This window comes from Lepisma saccharinum, chromosome 26 (assembly GCF_977018435.1).
Source record: "Lepisma saccharinum chromosome 26, izLepSacc3.1, whole genome shotgun sequence".
NCBI lineage: Eukaryota > Metazoa > Arthropoda > Insecta > Zygentoma > Lepismatidae > Lepisma > Lepisma saccharinum.
In genome coordinates, this window is record NC_139254.1 from 19,485,194 (window position 1) to 19,504,060 (window position 18,867).

The window sequence follows — 18,867 nt, forward strand, 5'->3', positions numbered from 1 at the left end:
GCATCTCACTGTACGTTTGTGCTTGTACTATTTTCAAATGTGAGTTTTTTTTTACGTAAACCCTCGTCTTCAAGCGTCTTTCCCACACTTATAAAACACATACACACATGTGAGTGGACAGCGAACAACACACAATGGTACACAATATCATTGATATAGTGTAGCCGTAGTTGTTTTTAGTTTTCCATTGCTTTATTTTTCAGATGTGTAAATTGAATGTTATGTATTTTACTTAATCTTCTACGATTGCTTTACTTTCCTCCCTAGAAACGCGCTACAACGCCAGGGATCCCGGGTTCGAATCCCTGCCTGGGCATGGGTGTTATTCGTGAGCTTCCCTTCATTAATTTCATAATATCATCGCTCATCTTTATCGTCGAGATTAGCCAAAAGTGGAAAGAGACGTTAAATAAGAAAAATCAAATGAAATCAATCCTATTTCAACTAAAGCATCTTTTCCTATTGATATTTGTCTTTGGCCCGGGTAATAAGTAATAATATGGTATACTTTCAACAAAAGTTCACAGCAACCCTCTCTAAGTGCAGCAAATACGATTTTCGCAGAACCAGGTTTCCCTCGGCGTCCCGTTGTGCAACAGTCTCCCCTCTATTGCCTGTGGACTCGTCCAACTAACGCATGCGCAGTTATGGTCGCGACTGACGCAAATGGACTGTAAGATGCCTCTTTACGTATAATTGAAACTCGAAACGTGCATGTTAATATATATACGTATAACGAGCCTTAAGTTAATTGCATTGCGATAATTGGCCCACGCGTCCAGCGATAGGAAATGGATCTTTGTTTGAGCGAGGTAATCTTAGGAGCTTGAAAAATAATAAAAGTAGAAAGTTGTTAACGAAGGTGAAACGGAGATTCTCAGTGTGGAAGATTTCATATGCATTGTTTCGTTTCCCAGTTGCTCTTAAAAGCTTTTTACGACCCATTGGGCGGTGGCAATTAACACGTTTGAAACAATTGACTGATGGAACAGGGAAGTATCAGTCAGTGCGTGATGACATGGGCTTCTTTTGTCAGAGAAAATACAGGGTGATTCATAATTCCCTCCGGTGTTTCGAATGTCTGTAGTACAAGAACTATAACACATACAGCAATCTGTACATAAAGAATCTCTCCCAACTTTTTACTCATAATAGGTCCTATCACGTAATTATAGATTTTGCCGCTAGGTGGCAGTGTAACGAAGTTAACGCAAACATGGAGTGTTTGTGAACGCAAACCGTTGTGCGTTTTAGAATTCGATAAATGTGAGTCGGTTGTGACGGTACAATGGAGATTTCGTACGAATTATCGAACAGAAGCACCTACAGACAAGACAATTCGTGCGTGGCGCAAGTTCCAAGAGACGGAAGTCGCTGGTATTGACCGTGATTATGTGATATGTTGGGCCGTGTGTGTGGCAGGATCTTGATTTTAGGATTGATGTTTGCCGCGACACCAACGTGCACCTGTAAGGTACAGCCCACTGCTCAGGAGAAGATCCCTGACGGAAGTCAAGTGACGTAGTGGCAGGCGAGTCCACTATTAGGGTTGGGGGAGTGCACCCTGGGTCAGAAACAAGCGCTATGGTCTTGCTGTAAGCTTCAGGGCTTCATTCACATCTACGCTCAAATCACTGTCCGCGCACGGTCAGGGGGTATCCACATTAGCGGTCAAGGTATGATCATCGTCAATCTGGTGTTGATTTCTTGACAGACTACACCGATTTTTCTAATTTTTATATTTTTTTCTAAATTAAGAGCCTGCCGATTGTACTAACTACAATCTAAGATATTTTCAACGACGGAGTTGGCTGTTACAGTACTGGCGCTCGAAGCAAATGCCAAAGAGAAAAAGAGTCGCTAGAGAGGAGAACGTTTATTTACACTTACAATGTGCAAAGCTACAAATGTCAACAATGGTAAACGTTACTTTGTCGGTCTAGGTTTGACATAAAAATTCTCGGGATGATTGTTTCATATCGACACTGTTGATCATTTCTTTTATTCGAACGTTTCCGATACAACACGGCTAAATAATGTACAACTACCATAACTCTTACAACACCACGAAAACCACGCAAAATCCCTCAGAAAATCTCAATTAAACACCCGCGCAGAAGCACTTCCACAACGACAATGACCGCAGCGGAAGACTTCTTTCTAACCCTAAAAGCTGCAAATAGACCGGTTTTCCCCTGTCCCTGTACCAAACTCGGATAGATTCTTTATGTACTGATATGCACCTTTTTCCTGTGTGTGTTATAGTTCTTGTACTAACTTTGCACGGTGTGAAGTGAGAGCAGTGTTGCCAGAATATGATTGCACACTTCTCCCTTTTCTCCTGTATATCCTTGCAACTTAAGAAATAAATCCTGCAGCCAATGCTTTTATTATTGTTAACATTTGGCAAAACATACAATATTAGAATTTCCCCTAAAATGTGTCTATCGCTTAAAATTGTGCCTTCATCGAGAGAAATTCCCTTTCACGTGGCAACACTGAGTGAAAGCTGAAGGAAATCTTTTTTCAGCGGAGGAACAACAAACAGTGACAAAAAGTAAAATTATATTACCCAACACCGATTCGAAGTGTTTTCTTATATACGTTACAAATCCTTCCCCGTGGTGTGGAAACTGCGTAAATTACTGTCAAAATGCACCGTTAGTCTAATTCAGTTCAGGTTGTAGCAGATAGCAAGAACCCCCGAAGAGAAAACATGTGTACCGTAAGAACATGTACACTGTAGTTCACGATAAACATATCCTTGTTCGTTTCTGATTTATTGCATTATTAACGTGACGTGTATCTGGCGATATGGCCGAGCAGAGTAGTTTAGCGGTAGTGTATCGGTTGAGGGTGATATGTTAGTCGCAACGATGAGGACAATTTGATGAAATAAATGAACAGATACAATGAAACGCCCAAGCCTTGCCCGGGATTCCAATCTAGGACTCACTGTGCTAACCATTCGGCCACGGAGTTTGGCCCCAGGTAAGTAGAAAAGTGCCATCAAATCGACACTAATTTGGGGACTAGTGTATAATATTTATGCACGAAAACTGACAACTTAGACGACAAAATGTGAATCTGTAACAAGAATCGTGATATAAAAAGTAATGTGTATACGTATACACGTACGGGAGGAAACATCCACGTGAATGATTTTTAGGACCACAAAAGATGGAATAACGGATTCCTTGGCTGTTCTCGATTGAATTAACAATTAAACTCATAGTCATGATGAAACTAACGACCTGTGAAATTGTTTGCCCAAAGAGATCTATAGGAAACTACCCACTGATAATAATGAAATATAAAATATAAAACTATTCGAGATAATATTCAAACTCTCTCTCATGGTTACAAGAATCAGAGTTGCTCAGTCACTGTAAGTGAGCAAACTAAAACTTAACAGTCTCATTTTGTGGCATGTAGCCGTTAATTTCGAAACACTGGCTGGAGTTGCTTCGTTATTTCGTTGGCCCTCGCCGCTCTCTTTGGTGACTTTCTAGCCAGTTTTGTTCCTTTATTTCGCTTCTAGATCAAAACTTTGTTATTTTTTGTTCACAAACACACACCCGCGTATACACAGCGAGTTGTTAGTCACGGACAACTATCATTCGCCCATTGTAAATTCTCGTAAGAGATAGGACAGAGTTTTTAAAGAAAACAGGGTTACTTATCACTGGCTAGAGTACAAGTTCACTTGCGCCTGGACTTAACGAAGCTAAGAATATAAGGATTAACCAACCTGCTGATTGGCACATGTTATTCGTCTCATACTATCAGCAATGTCGTTGAACCTACTTTTGTTAAGACACCCATTTCTGTTACAATGTAGAGGTGGTATATCCGGCATGACAAGAATATATGACTTATTTGTCGGTAGGAGCATATCAAGTGACACATGCCTACCTGCCCAGCCTACTTCATTAAGTCGGCCGCTGTGCCTAGCAGTAATAATAATAATCCATCGCGTATTGACTTCCTGCTGGTGGAGCCATTATACATGCATTTCATGCTGTCCGGGATTATGAATGCAGCATGTCAAAAGGATCGCACGCAAAAGAAAGCGGCCCATTGGCTTGATAAATTTATGTCTGGCCCCGGTGGCTTGCATGGGTGTATTATTAGATGATGACAACGTGAAGCACAACGTAAATCATTATAATTTATTATGGCGGCCGTGTGGGTGAAATTTTCCGGGTTGTCAATGCATGGAACTTGTTATTATTATTATTTCACGTCTGCTGTTCTGGACAGTTCGTCTCGTGAATAAAGAAGCAACCTTAGTCTCAAAATTAACTCGTCTCCTCAAGAAGTAATTGATTTTTCAGCAAATGTACAACACACATAACCTGGGTTGAGTTGGATGCATACGTATTACGAAGCAAATTGTCCGCCACCACGTTTATTGAATTTGTTTAACACAATGAGAGATTCAAGAATTCAAACAAAATTCCCATTAAGCTCTTTACAACCTCTGCACCACCATACCTAGAAATATATTCCAGGATACGAGACAAAAATTAATGAAAATAGTCATGGACAATTTACCGAGCAATAGTAGTGCATAAAACTCCTCTCACTCATCGCAATTCCCTTCTCTATACAGCATTTTTGTCCAATTTCAGTCTCACTACACCTTTTACAAAAATGATGTATAAATAAACGAATTGTGGCCCTACTCGGTGAGACAAGTGTACACTCACCTCCTTTAGTACGCCGGCAGTTTTGTTTCTTTATACAGCATATTTGCAGAAGATAAAATTGAACAGACAGGTGTATCAATATACGCTGTATAAAACACACCTTCTTACTAACTTTGTTGACCCTGTACGATTACTAGGATTGGAAACGATCTGATAAAATTTGTAAATTCAAGAAAATATCTTGGTACAGTACTTGATAAGACGTTTGAAATCAAACGCTATTTATACCATATTGTACCCAAAGTTAGGAGACAGTGTGCTTTTATTATTAAAAAGTGCAGCAGACCAAATCATTTAAAATCCATGCTGCTAATGCTGTCGCCTGTTGTAGAGTATAACACCCTGTTCGGAACTTTGCATGTAATGTAACCAGTGATATACCTTAGACTATAAGTCTACAAAAAATATAAATAGATAATCTACACTTACACGCAACAGCAAAAGAAATAGTAGACGAATTGTCCACCACATTCACTCTGTTTTCCATACTGTGATGATCATCAAGAGAATTCCATTTCTGAAAACAACAAGATGAAGACTAAAATAACAATTAATATAGGTAGTGATGAAAATCTTGGCCGTTGGCTGTACAGCCTATGAAATGAGTGTTACGTACTCAGTAACGTCACCAGAAACAAGTGAGTAGTGTCGGAGAGAGCAAGAATATTTCTTACACCCAACTCCGAAATATGGAATGAAAAAAACGCATATTTTTTATGGAAATTGGTTAAATAAGGTGTTTTTGTTTCTTGTGAATTACGCCGTCCGCCCCTGTGTCCCCTCCGACGTCTCGCTGATGCTACTAAAAGACGAAGCCATGATTAAAGATCTAGCTATATATAAAATACAAATTCAGTTTAGAATTATTAAAGTATACGATAACTTTTACAGGTATAAAGTATTCACAACATTAATCACTGTATTCTTGGTTCAGAATCCCAGGGTAATTTTGTCTTGGTGTGCATTTTATGGGACGCAGATTAAAATGTCCTATCAAATGGTGACTTAATCCACAGACTATAATTACACAAGAAAGAATCCACCGGCGCTGAAAACCGTGCGGGCAGGAAGCGAACTAACGACGCCAAACGGCTCTGTAAGCATATTGCGAAACTTTCTTTCAATGTAAAACAAACACCTACAGACAAAAGACAAGCACTTGGGAAACGTTTGTAAACAATTCATAGCTGGCAGCAATTTACCATTCCTTAACCAATAGATACAAACATAAACATCACATATCTTCCTTGCAAGATATCGTACAGGGAAAGAAAACGGTACATTGTGTTGACGTTTCGCAGAAATCTTCGTTACTTGAAACATAACTTCAATGTACACAAGCCATTACGTTCAAGAAATAGCTCACCAGCTTGTAACAAACTAGGTTTTCAGTTAAGACTTCAGCCAGCACAAGTGTTGCCAACATATGAAACTCAAAAACACTCACAGAAAAGTGAGGAGCCTACTGGAAGTCTGTTTCGAATTTCACTAAAATGGCGTATGTAGTTGTTCTATTTATATTTTTCATAAACCTCCACTTGGCGTTATTTGATTCCAGCCAATACCAGTTCACTGCTACTGGTGGACTAACCTGCATGCATACGACTTGCTGTTGTGATAGGATTGCATTGTAGCAGAATGAAAAACAGAAGACAATTTTCGTAAGAAAATTAGGGACTTCCAAGTTACGTCATCTGTGTTGCTTGAAAAATTCAGTAGGCCTCTCATACACACGAGGTGTCGCTGCACAATACGGACACATCAAGTCGATCAACTTTTCTGTACATTTTGCTTGTTGATGTTACAATCCTTCTACGAGTGGCATTTTATGCTGTATGTATGCAACCACGCGGCACCGAATCAAGGTTCTCACTGACATTTATATGTTTAGTCGGAACACGACGAAATTATTCATACACAGCGGGCAAAATTTATGGAACCTTTTTTAATTCAGGCTTTGAAAAATGGACACAGATTTTGTTTCGCTGCACATCATGAAACCACCTGCATGCACCTGCCTTGGATCCGACACATATTGAGGACACCACCGCGGATGCTCAATCATCGCTTCACCTGCTTTTGAATGACGTGTCGGTTGAAGGGCGAATAAGGGATGCGATATCCGGTTCAGCAACGAGCCGCCCCCTCCCCTTAAACTAGGGGGAAAGAGAGGGGAGAGCTGAATTTTCCCATACAAAGGAACCTTATCACTCCCTTCAGAATGATTCGGAATGTTCAGTGTAGAATGGAATTAGGGAGAAATGAACTTATGGTTGTGTAATCTGGCACAAAGGCGTGCAGTCCGTGCTTAGGTCCACTGCCTGGAATGGGATTTTCATGTAAATCTGGTTCCCGGTTAATCTCGCTGGACGCCCGAATCGCATGCTGGGAGATAAATAGTAATCTTTTAACTCCCCCTTGGGCTTAGGGCGAAGCTTTGCGTATGATGTGTTTTCGTTCTAATGTCTTCCCAAGGCTCATACGTGTTCTTACTGTGCGAGCTTCAAGTAGAAATTAGATGTTGCCACCAGCAGGGAACGGATTTATATGTAAATACATATTTATGTATGAAACTGAAATCAGTTATATTTTGTATTATTTTTGCGCATCATGGCAAAACATTCCGTTTTTATTTTCCACATTTGTACATATAATTAGGTTTTGGCTCATATTTTACATATTTTAGTTATTTTTACATATTTCAAAACATTTTCCGACATATACTGCATATTCGCGCAATAACTACATGTCCCCGTGTAACGGAAAGGGTTGTGTGAATTTGCGAACAACCGACAAAATCTAAAACGACATTAAACAAACTAAAGTTTACTATTTTTTTATACCCTCCAATTGCGTTAATTACAAGTTTTCGGTCATCCGAACAATGTTTTTCTTCAGTTTTACACCTTGCAACTGTTTGCTTTGGCTGTTTATTTACAATTGTTGCCAACAATAGAGAATGAGTCCCAAGTCGAGCAGCCCGTTGCTCTACTATGACTTGACAAGTTTAAAGAACAAGACGCTGCAAATAGCTGTTGCGCATCTCGCACAACATTTCCCCACTCCATTCTTCGCAGCGACGTTGGTTCGCAGTGTTGCAATCTGGAGGGAGTGGAATGGTCTGAGGATTTTCAACGAAATTTGTCTTTCCTGGGCTGTTTTCTACCTGCCGGAGTACAGAAATTCACCTCACCTTTCGCTCACCACGACTCTTTTCCTTCTTTTAAAACTTTGCCTCCCCGATGACGCAGTGGTAGCGTCGTCGCCTTGTAATCAAGGGGTCCCGGGTTCGATTCCTGGTGGAGGCACATAGTGGTTCGGATCCCACTTTAAACTGTAGGTCCAGTCCCGATTAGCCTTACTGTCCATAAAGTGGACTTAAAACTCCAAATCAATCCAAATATCCATTTAGATACTGCCGTGGCGGCGCTTGTGGACCCGACAACATTATAGTTAAGTTTATGTAACTCCTGATTTCGCAAATATGTTGCAACATTGTAAACAATTTATCTGGCCTGTCCTCTAAGGGGCTTTCCAGAGCAGATTGTGGATTTCGTTGGACCCGGCACGATTTGATTTTTGCATTTCTAAAATATCCACCGAAGAGTAAAGAGCAAGGACATTTCAGTGCTTTAAAAAAGATTGTTGTACGATAAACAAAAGAACTCCCATCCCACTCGGCTTTTTTTTAAAAAAAAACCAAGCCACTGCTCGATGTCGCAATCAGAAAATGAAGTCATTCGCCCAGTAGTTTCTTTTCGTTATAAACCTTAACGCGCGTGCGTAATACTACAGTTTACGATCCGCGCACCGCACGCATTTTCAAAGACCGGATTAAATCGAGTGAACCACTGATAAACTGATATGAGCCTACATCGTCAATCTACACAGGAAAAATAGTTTGTCATATTTGTTTTAGCTTCATTTTGCTGAGTTGGCACCACTCGTACTCTCAAGGCCAGACTAGTACGTAGAAGAGTAGTGGGGAGGATGACGTAATACGAACTGCTCCGCAGCGATCTGCGCATATCGGGACTTGTCAGGCCACGTATGGGATTCGCTTCTGGTTTCAAGACAAGACAGGTAATAAATAGTTCCAGTGCCGAGATTTTATTTTGTGTAGCTCGTTATATTATTAAAAAGGTAATTTTTACTACATACAAATCCGTTCACTGGTCATCAGCAAAGTCTTGAGGCGGGCATACACGAACGTTTCTTTTAACGGTGAAGTGATAACATATTCGTAGCTTTTACAGATGCTGTCCAAACTGTCTCGTCTCGACATCGAGACTTCATTGTTGTCGTCTTGGGTCTAGAAGGAAAATCACAATCTTGTGATTACAAGCTGTGCTTTGGAAGTCGATAAAAATCATATCTTCGTGACCTTGAAAACGATGCTAAATACAAGTCCGTTTCCGTTCGGTTATAACCATAAACACTTATTTTACGTTTATTGCCTTGCTTTTATTATTTGGTCATTTTAAAAAGGAGACAGGACGTCTAGTCGCCTAAGAGTAAATAACCAGTTGCATGGAGTTATTCAAGATTTACAGAAGTACTGTGATCATTTATGGAAAATTCAGGCTTACATTTTAATATCTAAAATATCTTTAAACGTCTTTTTTTTGTAATTTTATGGTAATTTAAGCAGACCTCCGTGACAGAGTGGTTCGCGCAGCGTGCCAAGGCGACCGGGGTCCCGGGTTCGAATCCTGGCATGGGCATGGGTGTTCTTCGTCAGTTCCCCTTCATCAGTATCATCATATCATCACCCATCCTCAGCCAAAATTGGCAGAAAAGCGAAGTAAAATCAATCAATCAACCAAACAATTAAATGTATTTTATGTCATTTTTAAAAAAAAATTAGGACATGTAATTCCGAACCTAGTTGTAACAAATAAATATTTATTAAGGCAACCTAGGAGCATGAGTTTTGCATATTAAACGAACACATATAACGTATTGATAAGTAAACTTGTTTAACATTCATTTGAGCATTTAAGTACGAAATTAAATAACCTCTGCATTGTCAGAACAGCATATGATTGATAATGACGCCTCAGGAGTTTGAGTTTTCCAACTTATCATATTAATATAGCATTTTTATTTCGAGTTACGGAAAATTACACTGGTTTAGAAATCGTCGTACCGTCGTAGAGAAAGTTCGTGCGAATTTCAAGTTTCTGTACTTGCATATGTTTCGAAGTGTTGAATGTAGTTCCCAGCTTGTTTACCTTGCATACATAAATATAAACACCTGTTCAAAAGAAGTCCGTGACGTGGTTGAACCATGGATTTATATGGATAGCAAACTCCTTATTAGCAATATGTGTGCATGAGACGTTGACCAGGGCCACCTATCGATCCTTTCTAAACTCTTCCCACATAGGGATACAATAGAAACTCACAGCCAATCACATTTAAATATATTATTTAGTATGAAATACAAGTAATACATTTGTAATTCGATGTAGAAGCTAATCTTATCAATTCCATTTGAATCCGTTGGAACTCCCATCTGGTGGAGAGTTCCAAATGGAAGAATTTCTTCTACGCCCTAAGTTTTCCGACCAAATTAATCCTCGGTTTAACTCCTGTATGAAGTTTCGAAGTGTTTAACTGGAGTTCCGTATATACCAGTGTGATTTCATCGACCCAAAAGTACTAATACATATCAATGCATGTTACTTCTCATGATTACATCAGTCTTGAGGTGAAATTCTGTAAATTGTTCGTTTTGTTTAGCAGGAAACTGACATACCAAACGGCGTGGCATGCCACTTCTGTGTTTAATGTTAGATTTGTTTCGTAGTGTTTCAAGTGGTGTGCCTCACACGACTATAATGTTAATGTGAAAACTTCTAAGAGTCTTAGGAACGAAATGAAATCCTCCTGCTATTCAGAATTCATCAAAATCGCTCACATTAGTTTTCCATTAATTATGTAAGCATGAAAGTTTTAACTTAATTCCTACACCATTATGTTGTAAAGAGTTTTGAAAATGTAACTTCAGTTTGTTATGTATAATTTCTGAAATTATAAAATGACAAATAATGAACCTACTACACAGTGGAAATACTCACTCAGCCTTTTAATCATGTGATTTTCCGAAAATTAATATCCATTTCAGTTTCTCATAAAATGTTACGGGCAATGGAATTAACTTTCATCAATTTTTTTCATTCAAGGTTTTCAGAAATACTATTTCATTGACTATAACTTGCCCAATATCAAAATTTAAAAGAGGAAACGCATAACATTTTAGCATCCCTAGAGTTTTGGAACTTTCTCCATTATTCTTGCATGTAAAAACAGCCATGTTTAGTCTCATCAAAACATACTTTATGGCTTATTTCTTTTGCAGTATGCTGGAAGCTGGATAGGCGCAGAAATTGTATCTAGCTATTAGTCTCACCTCTTTGGCGAAAATCTTAATTTCCGTGTAAATCAACTGGTGAGCGACTTCACCCCAAGAAAAAAGAAACGTTTACTGTGGCACATAGTAGTTACTTGGAGACGAAACCTTTTCATGGAATCCTTCCCGACAAATAGCCGTTCTTTGCCGCCGACATGTCGTTTAAGTATTGAGAGTCAGCTTCTGAAAGACTGACAGCGTGCGTGATCATATGATCGTGTGTTTGTTTTGGTGTGACTCGCGTGCGCCGTGCCGTGTCGATCCCGACCAATCCCTGACCGTGCCGTGACGGATGGAGGTAGCACGTGACTTATCGCTGCACGCGACTGTCGCAGGGAGAGTGAGAAGTCTGCGTGACGTCATCAGTAGTGGGTAGGAAGTTGAAAGAAAGGAAGGCGTTCGGTCTCCTGCACTGCACGCTACTCCTACACTCCCTAGTATTTTTAGCTGTTTTCTTTTTTACATCGCTTTTGAACAGCGATATTTTAAAAGGAAAGATATTATTGGATGCTAGAATTGATGAAATAACCTAAATTAGATTTTTTCAGTATTTCTTATTACAAGTGTTTGTAGATGTATGACTGTAACTCGGTAACTTTTTTTCTAGTAACGAAATTAACTATCATTTTCTGTACATTTCAACAGCAATGAACAAGATTATGACTTACTAGAAAAAATAACACATTTGTTAAAAGTTTTGCGTAACTTAATTTTTCAAGCAACTTCAAATTTATCTAGGGTTCGCTCAGCCTCTGATGAAATGGGTACCTGGGGGCAAAACCCTGGTGGGTAAAGGCTGTAGGAGCGTGGCGCTGATCACATCACTTCCACAAATTGCCGAGGTCGAGATTGTGGCGTATTCTGGACGGAACTCTGAACCGTGGATTTAGAGCATGCCGCGCCACCTCTAGGGACGGATGTATACTCAAAGCTACCCCAGCCGGCCTCCGTGGCGGAGTGGTTAGCACATCGCGCTACGACGTCCTGGGTTCGAATCCCGGCCTGGGCATAGATGTTTGTGAGTGTCCATCAATTTCATCATATAATCATTCATCCCCATTTTCGCAAATTAGCCAAAAGTGGTACAAAAGCGAAGTAAAATAAAGCGAATCAATCAATCAAGCCAAGCTACCCCATTACCCTCAATGGCATCACGTAGCACGTGAGATCTTTTTCCATATCATTCGATCGTTATCTTTGTGAGAAAGAGTAGATCATCTTTGTTTCTTCTTTAGAATGTTAGTGCCTTAGAAAACATAGCATAACTTGGGGGCAATGGGGCACTTTCTCCACCCCAAATTTTCAGGTTTTTAAAAATTTTAAAGTTAAGAGCCTGAGGGCCCAATTTCCTAAAACACGAGGCTCATATTATGCCCCAAACCCCAAATTTAGACTCCAGGTTACGCTGCTGTTAGAAACTTACCGAAAATAACTTAAAATTCTTATAATTTTTATTTATTTTTGGAGACAAGCCAGGTAATTGTAAATATCAAGGCAAGGTTGTGTTTGAGGATAGCGTGTATATTTCCGCCTGTTGTTTCAATAAAACATGTTTGCGCACAGTGGCGTGTCCAAGATGGGGCTGGTGGGTGGCATAACCCCCCGTGGCTCAGCATATCTAAAAAGAAATAACGTTAGTGATGGCACCCCTTTTCGAAAATTCTGACACGCCAATGTTGGTGTGCGGATATTACAATACGAAAATTCTGCTTGTTTTGCGAAGATAAGGATCTGTTTGAAAGCCGGGATGAACGACCGTGGTTTCATTGTATCCGTTCGTCTAATTAAGGCAGGTAGTTGACATGTGTTATCAGGACAATGGCTGGCATATGACACGCACTGCCATGGCTGCTCGCGCCTCCTCGCGTTGGTGCAGTGTTGAGAGTTGATTGTTGGCGTGCATTCTTGGTTTGCAACACTAGGGGCGCGTCGAGTACCTGAGCTGTTGGATCGAGAAATAAAAGACTCGCTGCTAATATCCTTTTGACTATATTCTCAAGAACATGTACAGAACACAGTAAAAAACATGACAATCTTCATACTTTTTCTGCGCGGGATAACAGTAATATAGCACAGCATAGAACAAGCAAAATACTGCACAGGCTATTGCCCGGAAAACAGAGTAAACAATATTGCCAGGTGCCAACTCACATAATATCTAACATCCTCCCACCTGAGTTGGCATATCAAACAATAATAGTTTCTTAGGTAATTTTATCTCTCTCCCACTACGTGTGGTACACGGTTTGGTTTCAGTGGGAGGGAGAACGTCTTTCTGATTTTTCTTTTTGGTTTGTGGTTTAGGTAATGAACTCTTCATTGCTTCACCCTCCACTGCAGTCACCTCCAATGGATACAATCTCTGTACAGGACGAAGTAGTTCACCATGGCAAGTTTTCAGACGTACCAATCTTGTCACTTGATCCTTACCTGGAAGAATCTCAGTTACACAACCCAATGGCCAATTATATCTTTTCATATTGTCAAAACCAATCAACACAATATCTCCTACCCTGACAGACCCACATGCTCTGTTTATGGCCTTTTGCGTTAACTGTCCAAGATACTCATTCCTGAAACGATGCCTGATATCTTGTCTCAACTTCTGACAGTAACGGAGACGATTGTTGAGCATTGAAGAATCCACATGGTCACAATCAGGTACACCTGTCTCCCTGATTTCTTGTAAGAACATAGCAGGTGTTAGAGGAACTAATTCTGTCTCACTTTCATACATGTAGGTAAGTGGGCGTGAATTAATTATGGCTTCACAGTCACAGAGGATTGTTGTCATTTCTTCGTAGTACAAAACTGATTTTCCGAGTGTTCTTTTCAACAGACCCTTCAGGACACGAACCAATCTCTCCCAGAAACCACCCCACCAGGCTGCACTGGGTGGAATGAACTTCCACTGGATTCGCTGAGCTGTGGAATATTCTTCAACTTTCTTCCAATCGAGTGTCATAAATGCATTCTCAGTTCCTCTGAAATTGGTACCATTATCACTGTAGATTACAGAGGGTCTGCCTCGCCTTGACACGAATCGTCTAAACGCCTGGATAAAAATCCCAGTTGATAGAGAAGTAACTAACTCTAAGTGAATAGCTCTATATACTGCACATGTAAAAAGGCATATCCATGCCTTTTTGCCATCTTTAAGATAAACAGGTCCTGCAAAGTCCACACCTGTTACTTCAAATACATTAGCATCTCTAACTCGATCAGCTGGCAATGGTGCTGGAAGAGCTTGGATTGGTTTGGCTGCGTGTCTCCTGCAAGTAACACATTTCGAGAGCACTGAACGTACGGTTCTTCTACCACGAAGGATCCAGAAGTTCTCTCTTAAAATACTTAGTAATATGTTTACACCTGCATGACACGCTTTCTTGTGCCAATACATTATCAGCAATTTAACGACTGGATGTTGTGCTGGAAGAACTATGGGAAGCCTGAAATTTTCAGTATCTTCTCTGGCAATAATTTTGGTTTTCAAACGAATAATCTTGTCCTTGCCCTCATATGTGCACAAAGAGGAAAGGGATTTGTCATCCTTTGCTCGGAATGCTTCTTGTTGTATTAGTCTTAATACTGCATTTTCTGCTTCCTGAAGTTCGCGAACACCAAGATCTCCAGATCTATGAGTCTGCGAATTTCTACTATTATACAAAAATCTTTTGATCCATCCAATGAGTCTAATCACTTGGTTATAGTTAGAGAAATATCTGTAATACCATCTAGACTCCGCATCTTGAGCTTTCATACTAAGCATCGTTGATGAAGGTAGCACGTTCCTTCTTTCTCTGTCAACTTCCTCCTTGTTGATAAGAAACTCCATCGGTGGCCACTTACACGGATCTCCTTTCAACCAATGAGGTCCCTCCCACCATAAGGATCTCAACAACTGCCTTGCATCACAACCTCTTGAAGGAAAATCAGCTGGATTCATTTCACTGGGTACATATTTCCATGCACTGGGATCAGAGAGTTTTCTAATTTCTTTAACTCTGTTCCCAACAAATACTCCCCAAACTCCTTCTCGTCGAATCCAAGTCAGCACCGTAGAAGAATCAGTCCAAAAGATAATGGAGTTATCTTTTAAATTCAAATGTTCGCGAATCCTGGTTGCTAGCCTTGCTCCCACCATTGCGGCAAGCAATTCTAGCCGAGGAATTGTACTATTCTTTGGAGCCACTCGTGCCTTTGCCTCAATCAATTGTACGCTAACACCTCTCCTTGTGTCAACCCTCATGAAAACTGCTGATGCATATGCCACTTTGCTAGCATCACAGAACACGTGAATGCTCATAGAGTTAAGTTCATTGGATTCATAATCCCAGCCCATGAAACTTCTGGGTATCCTTACCTCTTTTAACATCGGCAATTCTCGTACCCAGTTTAAAAACTGTGTTCTTATTTCTTCACTAACTTGCTCATCCCATCCGAGCCCCTCTGCCCAAGTCTGCTGAAGTAACAATTTTGGTAGAAGAGTCACGGGACAAGTAAAACCTATAGGATCAAATATACGGTGTGCTACAGATAATATCACACGTTTCGAAACTGTCTTGAGCTCAACATCTTCAATGTCAAAATTAACTGTAAATGTATCGGCTTGAGGATTCCAACTGAGTCCTAACACTGAAGTAGGGCTAATGTCCTCATCAACCCTTTGAGGGACTGAATACTCCCACCCTCTAAGGTCAAAACCTGCTTCAGCCATAACTGCACGCGATTCTCTTATAAATTTATGGAGATTTTTGTGATTGTCTACACTGGTGGCACAATTGTCCACATAAAAGGAACCTCGTAATTTTAAAATACTATCTTCTGTATAAGCTAAGTCTTCCTTCCCTAAATGACAACTCTGCAATGCTTGATCCAAATGATGTTCAATAACAGCACCCAACAGAAATGGACTGCTCGTAACACCAAACACTACACGAGTATGTCTGAATTCTTGAACCGTTCCAGTATTAATATCGTGCCACCAGAGAAATCTCAGATAGTCTCTATCTTTAGGGTGTACAGCAATTTGTAAAAAAGCTCGTTTAATATCTGCTATAACTCCAATTTTTCCTTTCCGAAAATGTAGTAAAATATCAGCAATAAGAGCAATCAAGTTGGGTCCAGGTTCTAAACATTGGTTCAAAGACGGGTGTCCTTTTACTTTAGCAGAAGCATCAAACACTGGTCTAATTTTTGTCGTGTTACTGCTCTCTTTCACTACATGTCGATGGGGTAAGTAATGGCCAAAATTCTCTGTTTCATCCTCTGGAACCACCTCAATGACTCCCTCGGACAACCATTCTTGTAGCACTTCATCGTAACTCTGCAACAGATGTTCTTGTTTCAACTTCTGTGTAGTTGACCAAAGTCGTTTCTCTGCTAGATCTTTATTGCTGGGGAGAGGCGAACAATCTTCCTTCCATGGTAACTGTACTTCATATCTTCCTTCAGCATTGAATGTCAGTGTCTGCAAAAATTGTTCTTTGACAGCCCGTGTGTGTTCTTCCGCAGACTTCTTGGCAATGGGATCCTTGATTCCTATGGTATCCAGTTCCCACAGATCAGCTACGGCTTCACCAACATGTAAATTCGATACCAACAAAGCTGTATCTGATTTTCTGTTTTCACCTGGAACTTTACCCATAAGTGTCCATCCCAGCTGAGTTTCCACAGCCACTAAACCACACTTTAATTTCACAACATGGCCAGTCAGTAATTTACCACAAACATCCGCACCAATAAGAATTTCAACTGGACCTTTCATCTTACCAGTATCTGTTAACCTTATTTGACTTTTGTTCAGCTCATTTAACCAAACACCTGGTGTTACATAAGGAATCTCACCACATATTGTATCTTGATCAAGAACATCAAATGTGCACGAATATTCTCTCTCAATGCTACATACCTTAACATTATAAACATTATGATTACAAGGACTAGACATGGTACCACCAAATAGCGAATGTATCAAACTTTGTTTGCCAATGGAGTTATAACCCATACCTGTTACAAGAGATTTGCATATATACGATTTTTGTGAACCTGTGTCAATAAGAACTCTCACATTCCTGCTCCTATTGTAGTTACCTTTCAAATCTACTACCAATGTCTGCATGAATACATGCGGATTTTCAAGTTGGTTTATCAGTGTATTGTTTACCTCAGCATTTGATTCTTTGCCTTCAGAATAATGGTCAGAATCATTATCTTTGTCTGAAATATTAGGACACATCAATACAACATGCTTTTTCTTGCAAACAATACATTTCAAATTGGCCTTGCACTTCTTCGAAAAATGACCAAATTTTAAACATGCAAAACAATGCTTTTTATCTTTTAGAACCTTCTGTCTTTCAGAGAGAGACATTTTCTGGGCTTTAAAGCAATCATATGAACTGTGCTTACCACCACAGAACACACAACTTTTCTCCCTACCACCACTGACACTCAACAAATCTGTCGCACTGGGGATAATAGGCTGACGCGGTGGAGAACACCTTTTCTTCCGAACTTTCACTGCTGCACCATCCAATTCAAACCCAGCTGCTGCAAGGTTGATTCGTTCTTCTCCTTCCACTTCAGCTCGCAGGAATGACATCAAGGACTGCAGTCTTCCGGTCGGTGTTGTCTCATTATTTTCCTCAGCAGCAGACAATGTTCTTCTCTGCCACACACGCATTAAATCCTCTGGGAGACTGGACTCCACCAATGGAAACAGCATTGCTGCATATTTGTCGCTGGTAACACCCATCGATTCTAATGCTCTAAGTTGGGACTCCAGTGTGTCATACAAAGTGCTCAAACAAATTTTTTCTTGACGGTTCAACACCTTTTGTAACACCAATTTTAGCAGTTCACGCACGTACACTTCCACGAGCATATCATCGCGACCAAAACGTGATTTCATGGACTGCACAACTTTCGGGTAATTTTCTTTTGTTGGTGGAAAACTGTTCACAAGCTGGCGCGCACGAGAACCTTCAATAGTCGCTTGTATCAAATACTGAAACTTGTCCTCTGCAGGAATTGTATCATCTTCATCGATCTTCTTGAATTGTCCCCAAAAATGTAACCACTCTTTCAAGTCCCCTCCAAACTTCTTCAGTTCGATTTTAGGTAACTTGAATCTTCGATTCTTTACTTCCGAAAACGACTCGCCTTGACAGCAGTTTCCTTCCGACAACTTCAAAAAGTTCGACACTTCAATACGTCGCTTGTTGAACAAACACTGATAATCATCCGACACTGACTGTTCTTTCCCTAACTCATTTTCACTAGCACCAGATTCCAACATCAAATCAAAAACAGTTATGTCAGCTGCATGCAGATCACTTGCCTTATTTTCAAGCAACTGGATATTTGCTTGAATAACATTCCTGTCCGGAGTTTGCATCGCTAACTCATTTGCAATCTTCTCCGAAACACGTGTAAAAGCTGACCTAGCCACTGCACGGCTTTTCTTGAGACGATCAATGTCCGTTGACATTTTTGCGATATTTGCACTTACTTCTTCTCCGGTCCAACACAGAAAGAAAGACAGGTCCTGTCACGGTCGCCAATAAATGTTGGATCGAGAAATAAAAGACTCGCTGCTAATATCCTTTTGACTATATTCTCAAGAACATGTACAGAACACAGTAAAAAACATGACAATCTTCATACTTTTTCTGCGCGGGATAACAGTAATATAGCACAGCATAGAACAAGCAAAATACTGCACAGGCTATTGCCCGG

General features: G+C 40.2%; 2 protein-coding genes across 2 annotated transcripts in view; one reads left to right on the forward strand and one right to left on the reverse strand.

Annotated features, from left to right (window-relative positions):
- The window catches only part of LOC145979573 (zinc finger SWIM domain-containing protein 5-like), a 223,842-nt gene that overhangs the window by 65,930 nt on the left and 139,045 nt on the right, over positions 1-18,867 (forward strand). The gene's annotated exons all lie outside the window — the stretch shown is intronic.
- LOC145979343 (uncharacterized) lies at positions 13,286-18,619 on the reverse strand. The gene has a single exon (XM_083112209.1). It carries the CDS (start codon positions 18,617-18,619, stop codon positions 13,286-13,288), a length of 5,334 nt encoding a protein of 1,777 aa, XP_082968335.1.

What these genes read in the sequence shown, in the direction of transcription:
- LOC145979343 (XM_083112209.1), bottom strand. Translation starts at nt 18,619, where the DNA reads ATGTCAACGGACATTGATCGTCTCAAGAAAAGCCGTGCAGTGGCTAGG.